The sequence below is a fragment of the Colletotrichum fructicola genome (assembly GCF_000319635.2).
Source record: "Colletotrichum fructicola Nara gc5 chromosome Unknown KSG_Nara_v1_contig11, whole genome shotgun sequence".
Lineage (NCBI taxonomy): Eukaryota > Fungi > Ascomycota > Sordariomycetes > Glomerellales > Glomerellaceae > Colletotrichum > Colletotrichum fructicola.
In genome coordinates this window covers 1,679,465-1,702,800 of record NW_027094061.1, presented here as the reverse complement: position 1 = coordinate 1,702,800, position 23,336 = coordinate 1,679,465, and the positions used below count along the sequence as shown (strand labels likewise).

Below are 23,336 nucleotides of genomic sequence, written 5' to 3'. Positions count from 1 at the left end.
ACCTCGCTTTGCGACCCATCAAGTCTCGCATGGCTTCCTCTGTCGGTTCGTCCAGGTTGTATAACTTATAGTATCATTTTTCGGTCGTTGCGCCAAAGCAGTAAGCTTTGAATGTCTCCGGAGCATGGAGGCCAAGGTACACCATCCATTGCCTATGCTCTCCCAGGACGGCCGGGCTGCTGATTTTGTCTGCACCCAGAACGGTCCGAACGGATTGTGACATGGGTATCTGTCCCCGGGAGTCTAAATCGTTGAATAAACCCATCAGACGTGAGGAGACGGCCTGGTCCGTTGAGGACAGGCAGTCGTGGTTCTTGATGCGCCCAGCCAGTCCCGATACATAAACACCATGTCCTTTTTTTGTGTTGCCATTCAAATGTTTCTGATATCCTCGATTAGCCAGACGATACGCTGCTGCGAGGGAAGCAAATATACCCTCATCTTATGTCTGGCATCGGTAACAACATCACAGTGGTCCATGACGCAGCTATAAGCTGATTCCCATGGTGACTCGGCCACATTACCATCGCAGCAGCCGGGTAACAGTGAGTCCCGGGCTTGCTGGCAAAGCCCACCAACACACGGTTCTGCCGCGGTGTGGTCGTGGTCCAGGTAGTACTGCTAAATATCGTCATCGGCGTCAGCCAGGGAATCATTCTGCGATGAGCGCTGTGGTGCCCTACCATGGTCAGCAGCGGGCGGGTGAAGCCCAAGGACGCGCCGCATGAGGCAGCGGCATCGAGGCCTATCGTGCAGGTACCTTTCAACGTCCCGCCCTGTGGCCAATGTGTCACATTCCACCGCTCGGAACACCACGAACAAACAAATTTCCGGGGCCACCGAGGACTCTCCATCATGTCGGCCTCCTGCGACTCCCAGCCAAAACCGCCACCATAGGGCCTTTTGCCGTCACTCAGACCGAAATAATCATCGACCCAGCCCGTTTGGATCTCGTCGCCATCACAGACGGATATCGAGCCGTCAACCTTGGACGCTGTCACGGTTGAAGGAGGCGCTCTAGGCTGGATGGTTGCCAGATAGGCCCCTACATCGCCTCCGATGTCGAACCCGATGTATCGAGGATGCTGCGAGGTACTACGGAGCTCGGCAGGCCGCACGAAGATGTGCTGCACACTCGACAACGCCATGGTATTGGGCGTGCTGCGTTGAGTCAGTGATCGAAGGGGCCCATCATTGATGTCGTGTCCGCTTACTGTGGCCCGACGGTTGCCGGAGCTGCAATCTCAGGATGCTTCGTCGCCGATCGATAGGGGTATACACTGCTGGGCATACCCAAATCTCGCGCCTGTTGTTCAGCCGAGCTGGGCGGTGGAAGTCCAACGGAGGCCATCACGCACGCATCGCCGGTGTTTGAAAGTCAGAGTCGGTCGATGAGTCTGGCAGCGGTTCTTTTTCGGTCGCCGCCGTCATCCTCGAAACCGCGTCGTCGAAACCGCGTTCGTTGCTTTTTCCTGACACATCACCAGCAGCAGGACCTTCTACCGCCGAAGACCGCACCTAGCCGGACGCTGCGCGCGTCGTGGACGAAGCTGCGGAGCCTGGGCGATCCCCAAAGGTGGGGCTCCCGTCGCAGCCCGCAGCAGATCGAGCCCCGGTCGTCGTCTCCACCGCCGCGCGCGGGCCAGTCGCGTACCCAGAGGTACCCTCTGCAGCCCATCGTCCTCGCATCTCTGTTGGGACGCAGCAGCTGGGCCGTCCAATTTCTGCTGCGACCCACACCCTCTCGTTGCAGCGGGGAGGCCATGCAGCATCCAAACGACACGCCCAGCTGTCCCACACCTCCAGCGCCAGCGGCCGCGGCCAATTCGGCCACCCATACGGCCTGCTGGTGCCTGCGTGCATCGGCGAGTGCCTGCCCTGGTTGGCGTCTCTCTCGTCGGACACGCCCCTGCCGTCGTGGTTGAATCTGGCTCCACGGCTCCGCATGGACGCCAGCAGCGTTTGTCACCCACCCACGTAGGGACGTCGTGTCTCGAGAAGAAAGCCATTTTCGTCTCATGACAACATGAGAACGCAACAATGGGCCGCAGACGATCCAAGGCACACGGCCAATCATTGTGCCATGCGGCGGCGACTGGCCTGTGGAGGCCTGGACTCAGGGTCGTGGACGCCCGCCATGGCCATCCTGCGAATTGGGCGGAAGCTTTCGGCCGGCCATCACTGAACAAGCAGGCACTGGAGGCTCCTTGGACTACGAATCTGGACACTTTCTCAGGGCTGCGAGACCAGTGCATTATGCCAAAATAGACGCCTAACTCCGCTGACCCATGCCGCTCTCTGGTGAATCTACAACATGCAGCCACATCCCTCCAACTCAAGCTGACAAAGCACCTATGCATCCGGCATGTCCACATCGGCGCCGTTTCTTGCCCCCCCTCCATCGGGCTGCATCGGTGTATCACGAACAGTGTCCGAATCTGTCGGCAGGTTGGCAATCTCAATAGCATACCGTGGTGCGACACTGAACCGCCTCAGGTTCTTGTGGTACGTCAGCCACGCGCTTGATGATGCTATGCGATTTCCCAACCAGAGACACCGGTCCTGCCTCTCTTCCATCATGGACGCCACCTCAAAATACTTCTCTTCGTCGTCGGTCTTCGCGGCGGTGAACCAGTCGGCGGGGTAGTACTTCTCAACCCAGAGAAGGCCACGCTGGGCGAAATCGTCGGGTAGCGGGCGTGGGCTTTCTTTCTCGTTTCGGGGAAAGGCCTCACCCTCGATCTTGTCAAAACGTGAGCAAGTGCCTATCAGCGTGTTGAGCATGAGCGAGATGAGCTTCCAGGGGATCTTGGACTCGATATGAGCCATGGCGACGGGGAATTTTGAAAGATGGTGAAGAAAAGATAGTGTGGCGTGAAGGTACGGGATGACGCTGGGGTCACCGAAGCGGCGAAAGACGACATCGTGCGTGCGGCAGGCGAAGTCAAGGGCATCAAGAAACTTGTGGGATGGAGCGGCGGCTTCGACGCCTTGCATTGCCGTATCTGGTTCGTCGGTGCGCGCCCCTGACTTGATTGTTCGCATAATTACGTTAGATTCGCTGCCGTACTCGAGGAGAGAGCAGCCAAGCGTGATGCCGATATGGTAGCCGCTCTCCATCCATCGTCGCGTGGTTCGCCCGATGTGGTTGTCCAGAAGACCGATGAACTCGTCCACGGAGGGTGCCAGTTGCTCTTGCCTGCGCCCAGAGAACAGGATACCGTGAGCTCGAACAAAGGCGGCATCGATCTCTTGGAGGCGTGTGGGCGATCCGTTGAGGTGAGGCTCGAACAGAGTCATGATGCTCTCGCGGGCCGAAACAAAGGGAATCGGGACACACAGACTCTTCGAGTAGTAGAAGAGCTGCTGGAGCGCATTAGGCCGCGCGAGGATGGCGAGATGGTGGTACAGTCGTCCCGTCGTGGGCGCCTTGTCGCTTGCTTTCGAATACCAATGCCTGCTGACGGACGTCCAAACTTCGCGGTCCTTCAGGTCGTCGTCTTCGATGGCCATCCTGCAAGGGTCAGCTTTTGCTCAAATATCTTGCAGCGTAACGTACCGATATCTCCCAATATCGCCCAAGCACTCGACCCAGGTATCCTCAAACGTCGGCACCGTCTCATACAGCAACGCCATCATTGAGTAAGCCAGGTAGATGAAGGTGAGCATGTGCTCGAGAGACGCGGGCAGACGGTGCCGCAGGAGCTCGAGGAAGGAGTGGATGCCGTGCCTCCACATACGCGCCGGCATCGCGTACTTGCTCGCCAGCCGCCTCAGCGCGGGGCTCGCGGACGGGTGCTGCGATGCCAGGAAGAAGTCGTGATGCTCATGCAGCAGCGTTCGGTGGAGCGCGATCAATGCCTGCCACTGCTCGTTGTTCAGCTTCGGGCTCGACTGCGTCGTTGAAGCTTGGGCATCGTCGACCTCGATGCATTTGCTCTCGACCATCACAAGACCAGCGTATATGCCTTTGACCTCGGCGACGAGCTGTTCCTGTGATATCGGGCGCGTTTCCGGCTGCTTTATCAAGACCTCTGTCCGGTCGACTTCAGGGTTACGGGGCTCAAACGATCCAGACTTCGAGGGCTTGGGTGACTCGGTATTGCCCTTCGGGCTCAACGGCTTCTCTTCAGGGGACCATAATGTCTCTCTCTCCTGCGGGACCTTACCGGCCCCTGGCGGCGCGCGAGCCCGGCTTCGCTTGGGAAGCAAGAATAAATCCTCGATTTCCCTTTCCAAGACTCTCTTTGGGACAGAGTTGACTGGGTCTTTGTCGCCACTCCTAAGCGTCCTAGATTGAGACACAGGACGCTCATCGCTTGCACCAGAACGCACAGAGGGTGCTGGAGTATTCTCTGCGGCAGGCTCATGAGATATAGCTGGCAGGGAGGGCGGCTGGCTTTTTGGAAGTTTTCGAATGATGGCCTCTCTAGTCATGATGAGCCTCCTTCCACGCTACGTGGGAGCAATTCTTGGACCGTCGAATAAAGTGATGTTCGCGTAATTGGTCCACTGCGAGTTTCGTGCGGAGACTGAACGGACTGAATGTTATTTTCGTTGGGAAAGGTGTTGTAAAGTGACAAAACAGTAAAGCTCATGCCGCCCTTGAGAACGCAAGTTTTCACGCCGGCGACTGTCCTACAGAGACAGGCTCGCAGCTCTTTATGTTCTTTGACGGGCAAACAACAGACCCAGTCGATATGGCGAAGCATCTTAGCGGCTGCCTTGCGAAATGCAGAGTACCTCTGAAGGTGGTTCGCAAACCACGCCGACAGGACCCAGGATCGACTTCCGGGCCTTCCATCAACACCTTTGCAGCGATGTGCACTCTTCTCATCACAAGTATGGAATTGAGTACGGCGACGCTGAAGCTGAAAACCAAACCAAACACGAATGCCCAAATGCGAAATTCGCCGGTTTTCGAGATGTTCTGAGCGAGAGAACAGTCGGGCGTCCCAGTGAAAGCCCAGCATCTTCCGTCTGGGATGCACATTGACCGAGCGAAAGGCAACCGGCGGGGCGGGTCTGGCAAGGCACACCAGCCCGGCCGCAGCTGCAAACAACACACGAATGCACCAGGGCAATACTCTGTTGATGACTGATCTTGGGCTGAGTGCAGGGATGTGGCACCGAGGAGTGATGCAACAAACAACAGAGCAATCCGCAGCATAACAGCTTACATGCAATCTGTGGAGCCCAGAAGCAACAGGGGTAAGCTATAATCATGGCCCAGTATGCCAGCCCAATAGACACTCAGGATGGTTCCATATGTTTTCGCCCACCGCCTTACTACTCATGTCTGAACAAGTGTGGCATCGGATGCTATGTCCTCCAACACCGCGGTTCGTAAGCAGGTGCGTAGGGTTGACAAGAAGGAAAACAAGGGTCGGCCCCGCGGCAGCTACCCGACACAACCACTAAGGTCACCACACGCTAGAGCTGAAGCTGGGCGAGCCACGTGTGAGCAGATTCACTCTGGGACAGGCTGGACTTTCTCATGGGGCATTTTTTGTTGCATTTCAAATCTAATCTCCAGGGCTTGCGGTGAAAGCTAAACTTATTACGTGAGGCGGATGCTATGATAGCAGTCAAACCCCAAATAACCCTGTGCTTCGTTGTGGAATTGGGTTGTCTGAGGCAGACAATCATAGACGAGGCTTGGATAGTCGGTGTTAGCGGGCCAGACGGTAGCCACCTCACATGGCTCAAGTCGCTGTGATCATCGGCCTCGTCGGTGGACAACGTGCTGGCCGAGATTTGCGGACTTTGTCGTCTTTGCCGGAGACGTTGGCAACCCTCCGACCCTTCCCACGGCCCTTGATACCCTGATTGCTGTTCTTGTAGAGATTTGCGAAGTACCAGTACATCTCGTGGTTGTCGTCAGAGAGACCATTGATATCTGACAAAGATACAACTCAGTCCGTCAACTCCATCAGCGTGTTATCGTGGCACTTGTTCTGGTGGTTCTGTCAAAGGTTAGAGGCATCCAGAACCCGTGATGAGCGCACCATACCTTCAGATCTCCCCTTAGCGTGAACAGCTTACTACGCTTAGTTATCCAACTTGCAGATGAATGGCTTCACACCGGTGTGGGTTGCATTGTGCGTCTTGGAATCCCTTAATTGGACGAACATTCATACATAGATTATTACGCCTAAGCCAAGTTATTAAGGGCTCAAATGGTTATTTACATGATCTCCGCCTTCGTTCACATCCTTGCCTCGCAGAAGCCCATCTGATAGTCAGCGGTGCCGAGCCATAGTCCATCTGAAATCGCTCGCGTTATGGATATCAGGCTGGGAACAGTTTTTGTCACACTGCAGTCAGTTGCAGGTCTGCACCTTTAGCTGGGGCTGACTGGGAACGGTGAGCACCCACGCATGGCTTCTCGCCCACATGGGGGGTTCGTGGATGTCGAGATGAGTACTCTGGTAGAACAGCCTGCCACAGTCAGCAACCATAAAACGTAAACTCTTGCCCTACACGAATCTACAGCGTTCTAAATCGATCGTCTCTTGGTCATAATGATTTGTAGCTGCGGCCGCGACCTGGCTAGGTTGCTACTATTGCGCGAAGTAGGCGGCGTCGCCGTAATTAGTCAGTATAGAAGCCGAAGAAAAGCTCAAGACAAGCACTGCATTGTGTGACATCCTTGCAGCGGCATCGCATCAGGCAAAGATCCACGGACAGGAGGAGATTACCACGACGGAGCCCATGCCATCTCACCATTCATGTGGGGTTCGTCTCAGAATTCAGTCGTTAACGCGGACTTTGACCAGTGCACGTGACTTCGGTTTGAAAATCCCGCCTAAGGCAAAGGAGCGATCGCGGTCGCGTACGAGGCCACACATCATTGGCAGCTGAGTCTTGCTGACTCATTACAGATATTTACATCAACAAATCACGGAAGAGCCCCCCCCGAGCGCGACGGATTTCCTCTCTCCACTACTCTACCCACTATCTTGCCATGGATCAAGCTCTCCAAGACGAACGCATGCGCATAGATGCCCGAGTCGAAAAGCTACAAGCAGAGCTGGAGAAAGCACAGCAGGAAGCAAATGCCCTTTCGAATGCGCAGCAGACTTATGCCTTACTGTTGAAGAGGGTTAACAAGACGGAAATAGCTGCGACAGTCCAAAGCTAGGCACGAGGCGAATGCTGAAGAAAAGAATGAAGTAGGAATTAAGAATGCCGAACTATGAAGATTGCACGCACGTGATAATAAAGTTGCAACATCCAGTAAACTGTTGGCCATGCCAACTAAACAAATTCCCAGCGACCGCAGTCGCCAAGACAAACGGACTGGATAGTGTTTTATGTACTATGCCCCTCAAGGTCAACTACCATCGCCTCTTTGCGATCAACTTTCACTCATTCACATGATGTCAGTTTTCCTACCTTGTGGGATCCACGACTACTGACCACAGATTCCGCCGTCGGACGCGTACAATAACCAATCACCAGCGTCAAGGACCCGCAGATATCCACTTTGCTTTGCACCAAACCACCCGAAAAATCGAGCTGTCACTTAGCAGAACACTTCCAACTTGTTTGAGTCCAAGTTATCGCGATACTCCAAAGACGGCCAAGAATTTGGTAGGCTGTCGAAATTGTCACGAACATTCGACTACTCTGGTCGTTGAATAATTGATGCGTGGAGCGGCTTGATTGACGCAGCTGACTACAAAGTAGTGTAGCCGTTCCCTTACGTAAAGACGGGATTCGGGACGGCATTTGGGCCTTCGGGCCCGGGGCCGAGTTCCGTGTTGCACTTGATCCGCAGTCAGGAACCCCTTGTTCACCCCTGTCATGCATATTGTAAGCAGGCATGTGTCAGCAAGCGGAGAGTCCGGCTAATGTCGGGTAGTCCAGCCGCGGGATAATCTGTTACTCCGAGCGTACGATTTGTCTGCGCTCACAGCGGGGTCGAGAATTTGTCGTTGCAGCCCGACCATGCCTAGCAGTATTTGTACGGCCAAAGTTGGGCACAGTCTCTTGCATCGATGGGTGCGAGCCTTCCCTCACTACGCATAACTGTTCATCGTTATGAAAGACAACACGTATCTATAAGTCAGATTCGCTGACATCAAGTAAGTGAAGGGACCCAAAGCTCGCAGCCTTTGCAAGACTAGTCTAACTCGGCGACAACCCCAGGGTCTCAAGATCGAATTCTTATCGCCTCCTACCACTTAGCAACACGAGCCACTATCTGATATTGCAGAATTCGTATTGGCGATGCCAGAGGTAAGAGTCTCCCGACAGATGACCACCGTCAGGCTTTCACGTAAGATTGAATGATAAAGGCCAGTTACCAGGACGAGGGATACGAATACGTCGAGTACGTTACGATCGAGGGACAGGAGCAAGGCTACACTTTGAAATGGAAAGGGGCTGAGGACGCCAGGATACTCAAGGGACGCGAGGCGTTGGAAGCATTGAAGACCAAACAGGATGGAGAATCGCTGATTGAGCCGCATGAGAGCGTTGTCATCCAAAAGATTTGGTATAAGAGAACATAGTATTCCTATTAGAGCCCGGGAAAAGTCGTTCTGGCCATTGCATTTCCGCTTGCGAAGTCCAGCGCAACTTCAAGCGTCATATCCCCATCAGAACCGGACGAGTAAAGGTCTAGGTATTCGGTGCTTGCTTTGTAGCTCTGACTGTTCGTCATTGCATGGAAAAGCCAATCGCCCAGAAAATCGACTAGGTGAGTAGCCGGACCAGATAAGGCCTTATGAACAGCTTCTGCAGTGTAGTGATCTATTGTGACAAATAATCGGAAGTCCTGCTGCATTTCACGCGGGTAATGCATCTCGACTCCCGATGTGAGCTTATGATTGATGTCTTGTTGGCGTGTGTATGAACCGTTGAGTCCAACCATCAGAAACGTGCCAATGTAGCCACGCAAAGGCTGGACCAGTGACGTTTTGGCAGCCAACGGTTGCAATTCCTCAACTCGTTGCCTCTTGCGTAGCTTTCCTGATGAAAAATTTGCAATCCAGTGGGCTTGCAACTCTAGACGGTCGGGTTTGCTGAGGTCCTTTGCAAAATAATGGTATGCGTCTGCGATGCTCCAAATGTCAAACCATGCTAAAAATGCCTCATCATGTGGGTGATAGTGCTTACCAGTCAACAGGCGGCAACGTAGATTAGTCCCCAATTTCCGCCCAAAGCCATATAGCGCTTTCCAAACATGACCATAAGTCTCGGATTTGTTCGTCGATTCTGCTTGCGCACGAACCGCTCGTGAAACCAATAACTTCATGATCTTTGCGACATCTGCTTGAGACTGGCTGTGGTCGCCCTCGGCATCGACAGGTAGTATTTTCAGCGAATCAAAATCGGTCTTGCGCAGTTGGAGTCCGGTCGCCAGATATTCATTGAAGTCAAGATTCTTGAAAATATCGTGGCGGTGTTCCATGACGTACCGACACATTGCCTCCGGACGTTTGTGCTTGCCCCACTCAAAACGATCAATGGTGCCAATGCGCCAATCAGCCATTTTTTCAGCAGTGGATGAGTTCAATACGAAAGGTAAGGAAGCGGAGGAGGATGCAGAGATTAGAAGGCGAACGAAACGGAGGACGCACGAAGTAGAGGACGCACGAAGTAGAGGACGCACGAAATAGAGGACGCACGAAATGGCGGACGCGTGTAATGGAGGACGCACGGTCTAAATCAGGAAACGAACTAAATACAGGGTGTTAAAAAGTGGAGGACGCACCAAATGGAGGACGCACCAAATGGAGGACGCACCAAGCGGACGGCGCACCAAATGGAGGACGCACCAAATGGAGGACGCACCAAGCGGACGGCGCACCAAATGGAGGATGCACCAAATGGAGGACGCACCAAGCGGACGGCGCACCAAATGGAGGATGCACCAAATGGAGGACGCACCAAATGGAGGACGCACCAAATGGAGGACGCCCGAAAACATAAAGTCTTTTCGACATCAAATTATTCTCGCCAGATCACTGTCATCCTGATACAAGTGCTAGACGACCTCACGCTGGCTTGCATTGTAGATGTAGACAGTGTATTCCCGTGTTTCCTGTGTGCTGCCTTAGATAAGGCTGCATGAATGTTCTAATCCATTGGCTTGCGCCTGCTATACTAATACAACACACGAGGATCACAACGTGATTGTCCTTATACACTGGATCTAATACGGCTACTAGTCTCTCGAGGAACATGCACGGAGTACATTTACGATCAGCCATGGCCAAGGACTTAGATCAGTCGGCCATTTCGTTGTCCTCTGGCCGCATGATGGGTCTTCTCTAGGAGTGTATGGTGGCATCTTCTCCCTTACCGGTCAGACTCTATTAAAGGCGCGACGACTGGAAAGAGCTTATGTCGACGTACGCATAGAGACTGCCGAAGGGCGGCATATCATATTTCATTTTGGCCCTGCAAAAGCACTACTAAAATTAGTGTTATCTTCTCCAGGTAGTGAGCTGGCCAAGAATCGCATCGCCTGGGCCTTCGCGGATTAAATCTCTTTTGATCAAATGGAAAGCGAGGTGTGATACCGTCGACTGGCCTTGATATCCCGACTGTAAACTGAAACGAACGATGCTGGAAAAGTTCCCGGCCTGTTGATGCATCAACAAGGGCTTGAACAGACAGCCACAAGGGCTGTACCGACGAGGATAGCGGCCAATTATGATCCGCAGACTTGTCCCTGATGTGTCCAGGGTAAATGACAAACAATCAGCGAGTAGATGCCGAGCATGCTTCCCAGGGGCGGAAGTCGACAAACACCCAAACGAATCATGGTCGTATCTGGGAATACCCCCCGGCAAGACCAGCCGCCTGATGAACATTTCTCTGTGTTGTTGTTGGCTATGCGGCCGTTCCTCCTGGGCCCCTGGATGGAACCAATGCACTCACACGAGAGACATGGATTTCATGTTCTTGCCGGGCGACGTCCCCACGCTGACCGCGTACATGATCGCAGCGGACCAGCACGACGCCTGCTGCAACATGCTGCGGCCGTGTCCAACGGCCGCCCATCGCATCGAGCTGTGATCCGGACGACGGCTTGGTCGTGTCGAGTCTTATCCTGTGTTCTCAACAGAGAGATCAAGATCTAAAAGACTGGGTGTTCGCCCAGTTGTGTCGATGGAGATTCCCAGGCCGTACCCTCCACTTCTCATTCATACGGACACCTACACACGCCAGGTATCCTGTCACTCAGTTTTTGTTACCTTCTTCAAAGACTTCAACATGTCCGGCGTAGAACCATCCACGAGCACGTCATCTGGCAGTATCCCTGGCCCCGAAGTAGTTGTTAAACTGTGAGATGGAAGTGCAAAGGTTGGTCTGTGAACCTGAACTCACTGCGCCACTGCTCATTCTCGCCAGGCCTTTGTCTCAGAATCAACCGCAAGAGACTGCGACGGTGGCTTGGGTCAGAGGACTCCACCGATCACATTGTATGCGCAAGTTGACGGCAGACTTACATGGTGTTCCGCGACTGCTTTGTTGCAACGCAATCGACCAAATATCATTCGTTTGGACTTAGGGTTGAACGACCGGTTGATGGCGCGACGACGCTTCTTGTTTTACCCATGGCTTGAGTATTAGTAACGGTCAGCTATCAACATACTTCATATCCAGGCACTTTCGCAAGTTCATTCCATACCGTAGCTGATGTGTCCTTGTCTATGTCTTTGCGTGTTCCATGCCAGACCAAGCTCTCCATAACCCGTATATCACTCCTCGGCATCGTCATGTGAACCTTACACGGGCTTCTGCACCAGCTCTAGTCGCACAGCTAACAGCAGCTCCTATGCGGGCGGTCGCCCAACCCGCGCTGAACAAAGCTCAACCTTATTCCGTATCGAATTCGCACTTGCGACTGACCGACTCGACCTTTCCAGCAAAGCGATCCGCCGACGCGGTGTGCTGTAAGCAGAACTGTAGCAACAGAGAGCCGCCCTGCTGTGCGATAGGGGCGTTCGTGAGACCGGCGCATGCCTTGCCGCGTGCCAACAACGACCGCCTCTGTCTTCGACATCAATGCTGATGTGCCTTTAAATTGGCAGGCCATATCAATCCATCTCTGTTGCCACCAGCCGCAGTAGGCCTACGGTCCGTCGTCCGACCCGCGGGGTAGGTTTCATCGCTAGAGAGCATGCCGACACGCAGTCTCAATTCGGGAAGATAGTTCGGTAGGTTATCAGTGGCTGGCTGCTGAACGCTTCGTATTTGGTTCGTTTCTCTTGGGCGCCTCCCTGGTGAGCGGCCGGGCGGTTGGCGTGCTGGTCGTTTGATTTGGAGAATAACTCTCGGTTGACATGGGTTGACGTGCTGTCGATTCCGGCGTCGGACGTCGCGCACGGAGCATGGTTCTTCCGCACCCGACGTCCCTCGTGGGGCCGATCATCCAAACCCCTTAGTACCCAAGCTGTCAACATCGCTAAAAAGACCTAAGATCCGCTCTTCGTCCCACGTAGGGGCTGCGGAGGTCGTACCACCCTGATGACGCATGCCGAAAATGGACAACAAGAACTTCGAAGCTTTCACGCTTACGGACGAAGTATGCCGCCTCGCGGAAGACTCGGAAGCGGTTCTGGTTACTGAAAAGCCTTTCCCTGTGGGGCTTGACGAGCATGGAGTTTGGGCAGCCGCAAAAGGCCAGGTTTTTCAGTGGTGTGCGCCGCTTGGCGACGTATGTACAATGGTAATAGATCAACGCGTAGGTAGATGCAATCTCCCTCGGGACGCCACGCTAACCGGACGAACGATAGAGGGAGACGTTGAAGTCGCTACTACGATGTGGCTACGTACGATCGAGGCGACGAGCGGTCATGCTTGAGGCCGGCTACGCTATCACAGGTCGGCCGGGCAGCACAGACATTTTCATTCCAATCGGCGGTCTTCAAACCACCATTGAATTCGCAACCGGAAACAACCAAGACGTGGCGGGACGGGAAGCATGGGGCCTGCCGCTTGGGTACCAAGTGCGCGAGGGCGTCTCAATACGCGCCATAACGCATAATATTACAATGATCATAATCACGATATGGCCAGAGGTTCAAGCAGCTGCTCAACCTCACAGTACAACGCATAGCTCAACCCCACCTATCTGTCCCGATCCGGTGTTGCTCATGGTTCCGACTGATCCCGCCCCGGCCGCCGAACAGCCCAATCCACCCGGGTACGGGCCGCAATGGCGCTCCGGAGTCCAAGCCTGTACAGCGCCCTCGGAAGAAACGCTACCCATGAGACCGACCGGAGCATTATCCGGCTGGCCGGTGTTGCAAGAAGCCACGGGGACGTCGATGCCGGCTGCGACATATACATGCCCCTGTGGAGGGCCTTGTGTAGGGAGTTCTGGACGGTATGAGAACTGCTCTGGCGGCGGACAGCCTGGCGGCTCATGACCAGCAGCGAACGACGTAAGATCGCAATGCACAGCATTTCCGGAGCTGGCCGCTTGTGAGGGAGGGTTGGGTGCCGCGAGTTGCTGGGCTCCGCCGTGCGAGAAGTTTTCTGCTGCGTCGTGGTGTCGGCGATCGAAACCACCTGCACGGTCGTCCTCGGACGCGCCCTTCTCCGTGATTGCTTCCTCCGCCGTGTGATGCGGCGCGGCTGGGTCGTCCGGAGGGCGATCGCAAGTGCGAGCTCGCTTTGCTCTGCCTTGCAGACCACAGCCCGCTGAGCGTTTACGGCGTGTAACGTTGGTGTCGGCGGCGTCGATCTCAACAGGTTGGGCGTTGCGTGTGGACTGTGCTAGGGCGAGGGATATCTCGGGGTGGCCTTCGCCGAGGAACGAGAGGCATCGCTTGAAGTCGGCAGAGGTGTGGCCGGCGAGTGGGAAGCTGCGGCGGCGTAGTTGGTCAAAGCAGTCTATCCTCACGTTGACGAGAAAGCTGGCCCAGATGAGAAAGGGGAGGTAGAACGTAAGATCCGTTTGGGGGTCCTTCTTGCGCAACTCGATCGGTATCAGAGACGGCGCCTCTGCGCGGAAGACTAGGTCGATGCTGGCAGACCTTACTAAGCGGTCATAGCCAGAAACGGGCCTGTTGGCTGAGCGGCTGATTAGCACTTGCCCCTTCACTTTTTAGGTGGGAAGCGTACCGTATAGGAATAACTCGAAGGCGGCATATCCGCAAATCTCATACAAGTTGATCATCCATAACGAAAGCTTATATGGAACCTGTCGATAATGTCGTAACACGGTATTCGAAGTAGAGCTGGAGAGATACTTCTTCATAGCGCTGTGTACTTGAGATAAGTTGACACCAAGTCCTAACGCTATATCACACTCTCCGAGAAAGATGACGTCCTCAATTGTAGACAGGCATGCAGAGCGCCTGCGTTTGCTGGTCACGTAGCGTCTGACGTTATCCCGGACGGTTGAAGTCGCCGAATATGGCTGTAGGATATCTGAAAGGATCAGACGGCGGAATGCTGCGCGAAGGCCGTCTGTAGTTGTGAGACCAAAATCGTGCCTCTTTTCCAGCCAAGTCTGGGGCGTCTGTGGGATGCTGTTGCGGAACGTTGAAAAGTCGTCTCTTTTTCCTTGGACCTTCGTTATTTGCTGCGGGAGCTGGGATTGGTGGTCTCTTTTTCCTTGGCCGCTTGTTGTTTGTTGCAGGAGCTGAAATTGGTGGATTGAGAAACCCGACGTGCCAGGATAGGAAGACATGACTACGGTAGATAATAAGCTCTGTTGCGGGAAAGGCGTCGCGACAAGAGACGGCTGATGGGTAGTGCTTGTGACGACGGAATCAACGTGGCTGACGCCTGTGCGCTGAAAGGATGTGTCACCGCACGGTCGCCGCAAGTCCTGGAACTGCCCGCGAAGGCTGTCATGGTCTTGGGCGTCGTGTATTGTGCTGTGAGGCTGCTGCATGACTGGCTTGAGGTCTGGAAGGTAGATGAAAACCGTCGACCAGTATGAGAAAGGAGTGAAAAGAGGGCAGGTGTGAGGGCAGCTGTTGAATGCCACTTCGCGACGACGGCGCCAGGTGCAAACGTCAGGGCGCGTAGCTCGAATCAGCGTAGGGTGGGGCTGCTGTGCTCTGGAAATCAGGGCTGGGGAATGGAGGACTGGGCGTCTTCGATGCCAGGAATTGTACGCGTCCGAACCCTAGTAAGGGATGACTGCAGCTGATGATGGACTATGCTGTTCCTGGGCGGAGGACATGTCCTCCGTCCTAAAGGGGTTAGAAGCTAATATACTGTATAGTAGTGGCGTGATGGAGGGGTGTGTTTGGAGCTTACTGTCGCTAGGCCAAATTTAGGCGGAGGACATGTCCTCCGTCCTGAAGCAGTTAGCGCACTCTAAGCCTTGTCAGGGGGTGGACGAGAGATCACGCTAGTCCTGATCTAGGCGGAGGACATGTCCTCCGTCCTGAAGCAGTTAGCGTCCACCAAGCCCTGTCAGGGGGTGGGCAAGAAACCTCGCTAGTCTGGATCTGGGCGGAGGACATGTCCTCCGCCCAAATTAGGTATAGTGAGCGCCTGACTATCGCTCTTGGCGTCTGAGGGGTGGCCATAGATGCTTTAGCTAGCGTAAAGATCTTAGCAGCCCCATGCTTGCAAGAGGCAGGCAAGCAGGTGGCCATGGCCTGTACGAATACTGCGAGATGATCAGGTGCGCTCAGGCCCCTCAGCAGTTGCTGCTCGACATCGGCCCCGTTGTTCAGCGGATCATCTGCTTGCCCCCTTCTCATTTATTCCCACAAACAACTCCGCAATGTAGCAGGGTCAAGATCGCGATGATCGCTCCATGCCCGCCCGATAGGACGAATGGCTGGCTCGCTTGGCTGCCTCGCTATAGCTGAAGCTATGCACACTCATCCATCCGCTATATCTGGTCGGGCAGGCTTGGAAGTATCCACCCTCGCATCCTCTGGTGGTTCAGTGACGGCCCTGGCAGGCATGTCGATCTTGCTTTTGGGGCTTGGCCTACCTCGCGTTTGACTCGCCTAGTCTTGAGGGGCCCAGACTGTGTTGATCGGTCTGATTGCGTCTTGTCTCCCTGCACTGGATCTCAATCGCCGGAAACACTAACCTGCAGCGGCATGCGAGAAATGAGCAGCTCAGCGTACCGGGTCGTCTCTTAAAATGCTCGTCACGTAGTAGATGGCTGCCCTTCACTGCATTTTGGAAGCTCAGTCTCTCCTCCCCCAGACAAGTAAAAATGTGCGACTATACGCAGCGTGAGTTTCGTTGCTCTCACAAGAGATACATCGTGTCCCGTTGGTGCATCAACTACATCAGGACCCAGCATCGCTGCCAGCCGTGCGTCACGCACTTTGAGTACCGGGGCGACGAGCTCTGCAGCGAATGCAAGCCGTCCGCGCCGATCCCCTGGGAACACATGATCAGACGGTGATAGCTTCTTGTCCGTTGACTGAGTCTGACAACTGACAAAAGATGCAGGAACAGCACGCTTATAGGATTTTGAACACGCTGTTGTGCCTTGATAGTGAAGGGAAGAGAAGATAGCACCGTCTCAACCGAAGCAGCAGCGGCGCGACGTGCGCAGGCATGCAGGTGACGAGACGTGAATCCCACAACTACGCCAGCCTTGTGGCCCGCAGATCGGTGGCTTTGTCGCATACGATTGCTTCAAGTTCTGGGTTTGTCTTTTGCTGGCGTTGCCTCCTGTTGGTGGTCTTAGTCGCATCAGGCTGAGGGGCGGCGAGTGATGAACAGGCTGGCATTCAGGGGCCTCGAACAGGGCAGTGGCCTGGCTAAGGTGGTTTTGTGTCACTGCGGCATTCTGTAATTCCCGCGATTACGTACATATTCTTGGAGTGTGTTTGTCAGGGCTGTAATTTCAGGCAGAGTGTACGTCTCAATACTGCGTTTGCAGCCAGAACCTTCTGGTAATGGAGTCAAACAAATATGAAAAGCTATCTTCCCAAGACGCTTCTTGGTAGGAGAGTAACCGCTCCGGATGAGTGTGCGCCGGCCCTGTGGAGGTCTTCTGGTGGCATCTAGACGCTCGTCCGCTGCTGTGGCCGGCGTTGGCGGGGTCTGCTGTGCTTGAAGCCCTTCCATCGGCAACTGCAGCTCTACATCGGCACAGCACGTCGGCAAAGGGGCGGCCGACAATGACAACCCCAGCGTATCGTGACCAATGGGTCCCCTCGATCGCCGTCGGCACACCTTCCAGGACGAGGAGTGGCAGCGTTCCGCGCTCCCCGGCGCCAGGCTTGGCTGAGGTCGCCCCTCGCGCCGAGTCAGTCTACGAACAGCTCGCACCTGTCGATGGGAGCGACGCGGGCGTTCTGGAGCGTTCGGAAAGGGGCTCGCGCGGGGCTGCTGGTCATCGACTGGTGGCGATGTGCCTCCTCATGGGCTGGGACCGATGCCGCTGGGACAGGCTGGCGGACATCAGGGAGGGGTGACTGCAGCGTCAGGGGCAGCTCAAGAGGTGGTCGACGCTTGCAGACTGGCAGTCCGCCGGCCTGGGCAGGCGGACGTTGGCCGATCAGGGGCCACAGAGCGCTGCGATCATCGACTCGGAGCAGCCAGCCAGTGCCACCAGTCCAGTGGTGTTGCTCCAGGGCCATCACAGCCAGGTTATTGTTCTCTCCATGCTGACTTCTCGCTATGGATCCCCGTGGCACCACTGCTCTTGCCAAGGGATGCCACATGCAGCCTGAATACAGTAAAGCAGTCATCGGACGTAGTATTGCGAATGCCAGCAACGGCGCAGAGACCTGTTGCCTGTACCTCGGAAGCCACAGAGAGTGATGCCTTTCGCGCAGATGGGCTGAGATGTTCGTTGTGTTGGCTGCCTTACCACCGAAAACAGGCAAATTGGGAACGAGATAGACTCTTTAGGGGGATGTTTGTGTTCAAAAGCAAGTATGTTGCGGAGCAAAGTGTTGCATTTTCCCGCGCGGTCACGGCAGTAAAAGCCATGTGCCAGAATGAGTCCGCTGGTTTCATCTTGGGAGAACAAGTCCTAAACAGTGGTGGTCGTCCATTTCTGCGCGATTGCGCGCATCATCCCGGCCATAATCCTGCTTTGGTGTGTCAAAACCCTCTTGAGGACCGTTGGCCATCCCTGACCAACCTTGATTCTGGAGGCTTTTGTCATGAGAATCGCAAAGACCATCATTCTACACTGGAAGCCTTCTTATTTCCATCTCCTTGAGCCCCGAGACATGTGCCTTTTAGCGACCTCGACGTCCCACAGAGGTAGCCGTGAAATAGATAATGTGATAGGGGGCGGGAACGCTGGCCTCTGGCTTGCTCGAGGGCCTCTAAGGGCCTCTAAGGGCCTCTAGAGAGCCCTCTGAAGACCGCTTACGGAGGAATACGAGCCCTCGTGAGACCCTCATTACTTCCCTACTGGCCCTCTGTTGGTGGCTTTGTATTATGGGTACCGAGGGCACTTTCTGGTTGGGCCCCCCTGGCGGGAACTAAAAGGGACATGTCTCGGGGCTCAAGAGATACTACAGTAGGCCTTGAGGGCTACACCCCAACATGAGACCATATAAAGAGCATGGTGGGCCTAGACCCTGGAGCGCAAACCCCCTAGAGCGCTGCACAGGCCACATTGGGCATTCGAAGCCGAGTCTATACGACAGGAGGCAAATCTCTTCAGTTCTGCGGATGCCATTCATATGACTGCCCGAAATATATGAATTGAGAGACATGACTCGGAACGTCATTTCGCTGCTATCCAGAGCTAGGTAAAAAGAGATCCGCCTACCGCCTCGTAATGGTCTCCTACCGCGAACAGAACCGGCGAATTAATACCCTGTTCCACCTTCAGGCCTCTTGGCTATGAGTGTGTTCTACACGGGAATATGGAAACCAGTCTTTCGCAAACGCTGGAAAACACCTTGTGGGTCGTATTCCCGTGAAACACTTCTCATAAAATCGACCTCAACTTTCCCATAATCCAAGATGGGATTCTGTCCCAGGCCGCTGTAGTTCAAAAACTCCCAGTGCCTTGAAGTCCCTTTGTCATTAGCGTACCGGTTGATATCACGTTCCAATTGGAGTAACAAAGGTAAAATTCGCCCCTGGTTCTCTGCGGTGTCCACTGTCAGAGCAAGCAGCCACATGAGAGCCGGACCGTCCGCGACCACCCGCTCCAGGCCAAGTACGTTGCCACCTTGTTCGGCGCCACGAGCCACCATTGACCGTGTTACCGGCTGGAACTGAGTGAGCAGCTCGAAGTTCGAAGATGGCGCGGCGAGTCGCATCAGATTGATGTATTTCTTGACTGTGCGGAGAATGAAATACATCAGTTGTTGATCATGCAAGGCGGTGCCGGTCATCCAGTTAGCACTGTATTATGGTTAGTCATGGCGCTTCCTCAAAGCTTCATAAGAGACGTACTATAGACCGAGGGGAGTCGGACCGGTGAACTCCGGAACCATTTCGGCTACGGATCCAACGCGAGCTGTGCTCGAAATGTTTGTAATTTTGACAAATTCGTTGAAAGCCGGGGCGGTGCTTTTGGCGTTGCTGTTGGTCAGCACCGAGACAAGGCTGAACCCTTCCTTTCCATAGAGAAGGGTTACTATGGCTTGACTGGCCGGGTCGTCATCCATTTTGTTGACAAACTTCGTATACGCATCGACTACCTTATCTGTATTGTTCAAGGCATACGTCGTGATACCGCCCCAAATCTTGTTTGATGGAACGGCCCCTGAGAAAAGAGGTCAGATGGTTGGGTATGACGCAATTGTTGGCGAGCGAGGTAACAGGACACTCACTAGTGGAGATGTTTGTCACTAATCCGAAGTTTCCAGAGCCCCCTTTTAGAGCCCTCAAGAGATTCGCATTTTCGTGCCTGTTCGCGTTCACAATGGTACCATTGGCAAGCACGACTTCGATGTTGACGACATTGTCACAGGCAAACCCTCTGTTACCGGTATGAAAGGAGTACTGCCGAGAGTTAGTCTCTAGAGAAGTTGGGAGGTCGTTCGTGACCGACTTACACCACCGCCCGTGGTAAACCCCCCAACACCGACGACAGACGCCCGGCCCCCCACAGCAGTAACGCCGAACCGATCCAGAGCAGAGTAGACATCTCCCCAATTGGACCCGGGCTCAATGGAAGCAATCCCAGTGGATGGGTCATACACGGTTGAATTCATGTATCCTGGCTCGCATTAGAAATGCCAGAGCATTGAAAGCAGTTGACTTACCGAAATCAATTGTAACGCCGCCCTCAAGACCGTTGGACCCAGCGAAGGCAGAATGAGCTCCACTTCTCATGCCAAATGCACATCCAATTTCAGATAAAACCTGGATGGTTGTGGCAACGTCCTTCTTGCTCTGAGGCAGCACCATGCATTGAGGTGGATTAGCGGCATTGGCGGAGTAGTAGGAATCCAGTCGAGCCTCAAATCCATCATCACGCGAGGTGAGAACTCTCCCCGCAAGGCTGTTCTGACTCAAAAGGGCAGCACACTTCCAACGCAATGTCAGTATGAGAGGGATGCCCCTGGGTGGTGACGACGTACACACTGGCGCGGGGCGCTTCCTGTAGTAGTTGCACCGACAAATCCAAACACCAAACTAGATGTGAGCGTGAGAAACAAGGCGTTCATATTTGCGACAAGGATATCAAGATGGAGGGTGTGATTGTTCGCGGTGGTAAGTATGAATAAAAAGGGAACATTGACGAGCCTTTATAGCCACGAATGGGCCAGAAAATGTGCCCATCTATGGACACGAAGCCCCTCCGAGGGTCCCAGAGGACAACCCCCCGAAAGTTGTAGAATACATGACAGTGCCAACAGCAAGCGTCCTGGCAGTAAAGTGGAGGGAAAGTGGAGACGCGGAGCAACCCTCATCGGGGTCAGCGAGGATACTACAGGCCTTGATGCCGTCGCCTCTGGGGGTCCAGGCCCTGGCTTTTTTGGCCACGCCTGCATCACTTCAGCTTCGCATGGTTGACGCGTTGTTGAGGCTTGTCAAATCGGCCAGGATTGAGACTGGTTTACGCACTGGTTTAAGCAAAACATTGACGGACAAATCACCCAAAAGGGCAGCTCAGTATATTCACGATTGCCAAGACTGAGTTGTGGTTGTTGCCGTCCACCCGATCCCAGCCGGCCCTGTCTACCTATGTGCCAGGCAGCCAGCCCTTATTCACGTTGCTATGCTACTCCACCACCTCGGTGGGCGTAAGGAAATGAACGGCAGGCTGGCAATCAGTCGTTATACATCGGCCGAAGACAGCAAGGGGCCCGTCTGCGAGCGGGCAAGGATCGAGCCGCTATCCTGAATGCCAGTCCTGGTCAGGAAGTCGCTCCGGATCATCCACTCCATCACTAGCCGTACCGCTCGATTTGCCTCGCGACGGAGCCCTTCCTGATTCCACGTCGAAGCCACCCCGGATCTCGTGCAGTAGGATTTGACTGGAGCTTCTCAAGGTCGGCTGCCAGGTGCCCGAGACGTGACTTTGGTAGGTCGGGTTGGGGGAAACGGCCTTGAAGCATTTGAGTTCCTTGAAAAACTTGTATACCGCAGGCATGCAGGCACAAATCAGATGAAAATTCACCTCGAGAAATCTATCGTTCGTCAATGAATGTTATTCCCGTGATCTGGGGTGGCTTACGAGGTAATGTTCGCGGGCGCGGCGTCCCATGTGAGATCAGAGCTACCCAGTATCCCTTTGAGGAGATACAGTCTGACGATGGAGGTGCCCATTGTTCTGAAGGCCATATTAGCTCCTGCTACGAACACTCTGGATGGCTAAAGTACATCAATCCCAGGCTGAAGAAGCATGTAACGACAGACTTCTTCTTCCAACTCATTTGGAGGGCGAAAACCGTCGGTATTGGCAGAGCGAGCAATAAAGCATCCATGGCGACGTTTGCTCCAGCTGTTGCTAGGAAGAGAGCCACATCGTCGAGACCCAAGTGTTCAAAGCGAGAAAGGTATAGCAACAAGGTGATAGGGAACGTGACCATCACCACAAGGCCCTGAGTGATCCTGGCTGTGGTCTGGAAGCACTGGCTGGGGAAGGTGCGCAAATAAAAGCATAGGATAGACATTTTCGCACAACCAATGGACATCATAAATGCCGGCGCCGCGTTATAACTAAGCTAAAGCGACTGTCAGTCATGGCTCTTCATCATTCAAATGACGAGGTGCGCACCTCGGCATAAACTTGAGAGCGGTCGTCGGGTATATCTTTGCTGTGGTAGCACATTGTTTTCATCTGTATGGCGACTATGCCGACCTCGTAAGCATGTTTGGTGTCATACCATGGGAGATTTCTACCTATCATCAGAAGCTGCATCGCCGTTGAAAAAACCTGAGACTTGACGTCAGTTTCGGGCGAAGTTCAAGTGATTCTTGATCCCAAACTTACCCAGGAAAAGACCAGCCACACTGGTAGTGTATTAGCCCAGCCGTGGATGCAGTTGTCGCCCAATGTCCTCGTGAAACGTGATAGTTAACTCACAGTCATCTCTCCCCAGCGTGCGGAGATGGTGCCTGCTGCACAGCCGCAAGAAGCAAAGCAGTGTTGCAACGCCAGAACCAATACCAAAAACGTAATAGTGTAGGTCGACCAAGTTGCCTGGCGGTGGTGTCGCCGTGATCGTTGGATGCATGTTGAGGTGGTTCATGATGGTCGGGGAACAACAGACGACTAAGGTGATGGTTTGCGATATCGATCTGGGCCCCAGAAAAGAACGCTGAGGAACTGTCCACCTCTTATAATGCGTTGGACTTTCAATCCCTGAAGGCAACGCAGATTGGCGCTACTCCTCGCCCATCTCACGTTGCAGTCGGGGTTTGAGACGTTAATCAAATGCCTGACCGGGGCTCTCGATACTGCTTGTACGAGGGAGCAGCCGAAAGAAAACGATGTGCAAGTTCTGCAGTGAGCTACCGACGACGACTCGGCCGCAATATTCCTGCTCTGGCTGTAGCCGAAGCATGAACAACAGATCCCGTTAGTTGGCGATGTTGCACGCACCATCCGATGGAAATTCGTGAGGTAAAACCTCCTCTGGTTAGTTCCTCTGGACCAACTTACCCGTTGATCGGGGCAGAACCGAATACAGTCAGGTGCATCGCGCAGCTACGATTCAACAGCACGAGAGCTGGGTCCGATTCACACCATTCATTTTGGTGTTCGACCTCGCGCGATCCTGAACGTCCCCGAGACCGCCCAGGGGCTCTTACCATCAGCGAAAACCGTATAAGGGCCAGCAGAAGTCCAGGTGTCCCCTATCCCGGCTCGCCCAAAGTTCTCCGGCCCAGGATGAACTGCCTGTCGGTATGGTTAGAGGAGAATGGCAGTGTATTTCCACGTCTGTTTGCGCTACCTAAACCCACATCGGGGCGTGGCGAGGTTTCCTGTCTCTCGTTGATGGCGG

The 23,336-nt window shown here is 54.3% G+C and overlaps 9 protein-coding genes across 9 annotated transcripts; 2 read left to right on the top strand and 7 right to left on the bottom strand.

The window, feature by feature from the left end:
- Window positions 1-73: 73 nt before the first annotated feature.
- On the bottom strand, window positions 74-1,351 carry CGGC5_v017018 (uncharacterized protein; the record flags this gene model as incomplete). Its single annotated transcript, XM_066153697.1, has 5 exons — window positions 74-382; window positions 436-621; window positions 684-776; window positions 825-1,161; window positions 1,215-1,351. 5 exons carry the CDS (start codon window positions 1,349-1,351, stop codon window positions 74-76), a joined length of 1,062 nt encoding a protein of 353 aa, XP_066006934.1.
- A 1,001-nt stretch (window positions 1,352-2,352) lies between these two features.
- On the bottom strand, window positions 2,353-4,437 carry ESL1-1 (EST/SMG-like protein 1; the record flags this gene model as incomplete). Its single annotated transcript, XM_066153696.1, has 2 exons — window positions 2,353-3,514; window positions 3,560-4,437. The coding sequence occupies 2 exons, from the start codon at window positions 4,435-4,437 to the stop codon at window positions 2,353-2,355; spliced, it is 2,040 nt and encodes a 679-aa protein (XP_066006938.1).
- A 3,372-nt stretch (window positions 4,438-7,809) lies between these two features.
- On the top strand, window positions 7,810-8,519 carry CGGC5_v017016 (uncharacterized protein; the record flags this gene model as incomplete). The annotated part of the gene is made up of 5 exons (XM_066153695.1): window positions 7,810-7,818; window positions 7,868-7,898; window positions 8,072-8,090; window positions 8,155-8,244; window positions 8,309-8,519. 5 exons carry the CDS (start codon window positions 7,810-7,812, stop codon window positions 8,517-8,519), a joined length of 360 nt encoding a protein of 119 aa, XP_066006905.1.
- An 8-nt stretch (window positions 8,520-8,527) lies between these two features.
- On the bottom strand, window positions 8,528-9,502 carry CGGC5_v017015 (uncharacterized protein; the record flags this gene model as incomplete). The annotated part of the gene is made up of 2 exons (XM_032027406.1): window positions 8,528-9,063; window positions 9,127-9,502. 2 exons carry the CDS (start codon window positions 9,500-9,502, stop codon window positions 8,528-8,530), a joined length of 912 nt encoding a protein of 303 aa, XP_031876234.1.
- A 1,693-nt stretch (window positions 9,503-11,195) lies between these two features.
- CGGC5_v017014 (uncharacterized protein) lies at window positions 11,196-11,734 on the bottom strand (the record flags this gene model as incomplete). Its single annotated transcript, XM_066153694.1, has 5 exons — window positions 11,196-11,278; window positions 11,347-11,399; window positions 11,469-11,485; window positions 11,575-11,580; window positions 11,651-11,734. The coding sequence occupies 5 exons, from the start codon at window positions 11,732-11,734 to the stop codon at window positions 11,196-11,198; spliced, it is 243 nt and encodes an 80-aa protein (XP_066006937.1).
- A 771-nt stretch (window positions 11,735-12,505) lies between these two features.
- Window positions 12,506-13,002, top strand: CGGC5_v017013 (uncharacterized protein; the record flags this gene model as incomplete). Its single annotated transcript, XM_066153693.1, has 3 exons — window positions 12,506-12,691; window positions 12,759-12,794; window positions 12,847-13,002. The coding sequence occupies 3 exons, from the start codon at window positions 12,506-12,508 to the stop codon at window positions 13,000-13,002; spliced, it is 378 nt and encodes a 125-aa protein (XP_066006896.1).
- A 61-nt stretch (window positions 13,003-13,063) lies between these two features.
- CGGC5_v017012 (uncharacterized protein) lies at window positions 13,064-14,227 on the bottom strand (the record flags this gene model as incomplete). Its single annotated transcript, XM_032027410.1, has 2 exons — window positions 13,064-14,040; window positions 14,092-14,227. The coding sequence occupies 2 exons, from the start codon at window positions 14,225-14,227 to the stop codon at window positions 13,064-13,066; spliced, it is 1,113 nt and encodes a 370-aa protein (XP_031876230.1).
- Window positions 14,228-18,779: 4,552 nt separating this feature from the next.
- sol5-9 (Bifunctional solanapyrone synthase) lies at window positions 18,780-20,549 on the bottom strand (the record flags this gene model as incomplete). The annotated part of the gene is made up of 6 exons (XM_066153692.1): window positions 18,780-19,278; window positions 19,330-19,642; window positions 19,710-19,881; window positions 19,935-20,098; window positions 20,145-20,409; window positions 20,463-20,549. 6 exons carry the CDS (start codon window positions 20,547-20,549, stop codon window positions 18,780-18,782), a joined length of 1,500 nt encoding a protein of 499 aa, XP_066006936.1.
- A 671-nt stretch (window positions 20,550-21,220) lies between these two features.
- CGGC5_v017010 (uncharacterized protein) lies at window positions 21,221-22,580 on the bottom strand (the record flags this gene model as incomplete). The annotated part of the gene is made up of 5 exons (XM_066153691.1): window positions 21,221-21,515; window positions 21,563-21,658; window positions 21,709-22,052; window positions 22,106-22,179; window positions 22,415-22,580. 5 exons carry the CDS (start codon window positions 22,578-22,580, stop codon window positions 21,221-21,223), a joined length of 975 nt encoding a protein of 324 aa, XP_066006935.1.
- Window positions 22,581-23,336: the final 756 nt, after the last annotated feature.